Source organism: Sus scrofa, chromosome 7 (genome assembly GCF_054392235.1).
Source record: "Sus scrofa isolate SSC_HxYL_T2T_F1_AM1 chromosome 7, Sscrofa_HxYL_maternal_Yorkshire_Landrace_v2.0, whole genome shotgun sequence".
Classification (NCBI taxonomy): domain Eukaryota; kingdom Metazoa; phylum Chordata; class Mammalia; order Artiodactyla; family Suidae; genus Sus; species Sus scrofa.
The window spans coordinates 23,868,819-23,871,191 of NC_139389.1; the positions used below are offsets into that span (position 1 = coordinate 23,868,819).

General features: G+C 37.5%; 1 protein-coding gene across 1 annotated transcript; it reads right to left on the reverse strand.

The window, feature by feature from the left end:
- Positions 1-540: 540 nt before the first annotated feature.
- Positions 541-1,503, reverse strand: LOC146401359 (olfactory receptor 2W1-like). The gene has a single exon (XM_084970348.1). It carries the CDS (start codon positions 1,501-1,503, stop codon positions 541-543), a length of 963 nt encoding a protein of 320 aa, XP_084826474.1.
- Positions 1,504-2,373: the final 870 nt, after the last annotated feature.

The following is a 2,373-nucleotide window of genomic DNA, read 5'->3' on the forward strand; positions in this document are numbered from 1 at the left end:
TACCAAAGTTTTATTCATCATCACATTTTCCCATAAAAATATAAACATTATACCATGATATAGGACAATGAAAATATTTATTTTATGAAATTCCACTACATACACATATTAGTACAATCCCTCAAAATTTATGTAAATTCCATGTAGATTTCTGTCAAAAGCCTAACTCACCTCCAACTTGTCATATTTTCTTTCCATTGGGATTGAGACAATGATGAAATAAATCTTTCATGAATGAATGAGAAATGAGTAAGCCTTTTTTGTCACCTTTAAAATCCTTTAATTTGTGCCTTCTCACTCCTGTGTATCATGATAAAGAGGTAGATAGGCTTAAGTAACTTAGAGCCATTACTCAAGATAATGATATTGATGTCATGATTAGACGCCAGAAAAGGTAGGGTGGTTATATTGTTTGCATCCACAAAGTGTTTGCATATAAGAATTATTACATAAATCGATCTCTGTGATCTAGGGATTACTTGCCTCAGTAAAAATGAAAGTTAGATAACCTTATTATTGCCTCCATCACATTAATTTTTTCTATGACTTCCAGGTCCTTTTTGATTTAGTAGATTTGTGATCAACTCTCATCAGCTTCTTCAGTGCCTCCTTCATGTCTTTATTCCTTAAAGTGTAAATGAGAGGGTTGAGACTTGGTGTGATGATGGTGTAAAAGAGGGTGAGAAACTTATCCTGATCTTTGGAGGCACTGTTACCTGGTTGCAGGTATAGGTAGATAATAGCTCCGTAGAAGATAGACACCACGGTGAGATGAGATCCACAGGTATTGATTGCTTTCCGCTGGCCTGCCCTTGACTTCATTCTCAGCACAGCTTTGGCAATGTAGCCATAGGATATAAGAATAAGGATGAGTGGTGTAAGGACAATGGCGATGCCTAAAGCAAAAACAGACAATTCAACTGCTGTGGTGTCTATACAAGCTATCTTGAGCATAGCTGGCAACTCACACAAGAAATGATCCAGAAGGTTGTTTCCACATCTAGGCAGATTCAGAGTGAGTGTACACAGTACAACAGAATTGGCCAAACTAATGCTCCAGACCATGATAATCATCTTGAGACATAAATGTGGGTTCATGATTACCAAATAATGGAGGGGCTTACAAATAGCTGTGAAACGATCGTAGGACATAACAGCTAGGAGAAGGCACTCGATGGAGCCCAACCACATATAAACATAGAGCTGAATGACACAGCCCCCATAGCTGATGGTCTTATGAGGCCCCCACAAGTTAACCAGCATCTGAGGGACGATGCTGGTTGTGAAACATAGGTCTAGGAAAGATAAATTCCGGAGGAAGAAGTACATTGGTGTGTGGAGGTGGGAGTCCAGGAGAGACGCAAGAATGATGGCTGTGTTACCGACCAGTGTGATCAAGTAGAAGGTGGCGACAACTCCTGACAGGGCCATCTCCAGTTTGGGATGGTCAGAGAAGCCCAGCAGAATGAAATCATGCAGAGAAGTAGAGTTTCTTTGGCCCATAATCCTTCAGTGCCCAAATCCTAAACTGATTTTGGGGTTGGAGAAGGAGAGGGAGGAGAGGGTAGGAGGAAGAGTAGGTGGAGGAAGAGGAGGAGGAGGAGAAGAAGGAGAAGGAATGTGTCAACATAGAGTAAAAATTTGATGAGATACAGAAGTAAACAAGGTAGAGAATTTATACAAATAATTGAAAAAATTAATGGTACAAGTAAAAATTATGGCCAAGTAAGTCTGGTATTTGTAGGTTCTTTTAAAGTAATAAATTTAATATTATATTTTTATCTAGATGACCTTACCTCTTAAATTCAGACCTAGCTCTTAAACTTAGGGTCTGAATTTTCTCATATGTCAGTCTGGAAGTTTGGACTAGAACTTTTTCTAAAATAGTGTGATTGTGTGATTATCCATAAAACTCAGCTACTTGATGTGGGAATATTATTCTTTAACTGAGTTAGTGAATTCACTTATTACATCTAATTATTTGGCTTTTGTTGGAATGAAGGATTAGTCCTCTTTTCCATTAGTTATTTACCAATTTGATTTACACCTTTGACTTTCTGATATATTATGTAGTAGATCTGGCATGATTCCTTGGTACGTTTATCTTTCTCAACTCAGTACCTAGTTTATCACCCAAACTGGTACATTTGAATTCAAACATATTTGTTAACCATCCTCTCACTTAAAAATATGGCCTCCATCACTATGCTAATCCAAAAAAGTACCATTCTGGTGAGTGTTGTTGATAATGAGGAAGACTCTACATGTGTATAGGGAGGGCATAAATGGGAAATATCTGTACCTTTCTCTCAATTTTGTTGTAAACCTGAAACAGCTCTACAAATAAAGTTGAATAAAAAGATAGAAAACTTA

Coding starts and splice junctions, on each gene's coding strand:
- LOC146401359 (XM_084970348.1), bottom strand. CDS start 1,503: ATGGGCCAAAGAAACTCTACTTCTCTGCATGATTTCATTCTGCTGGGC.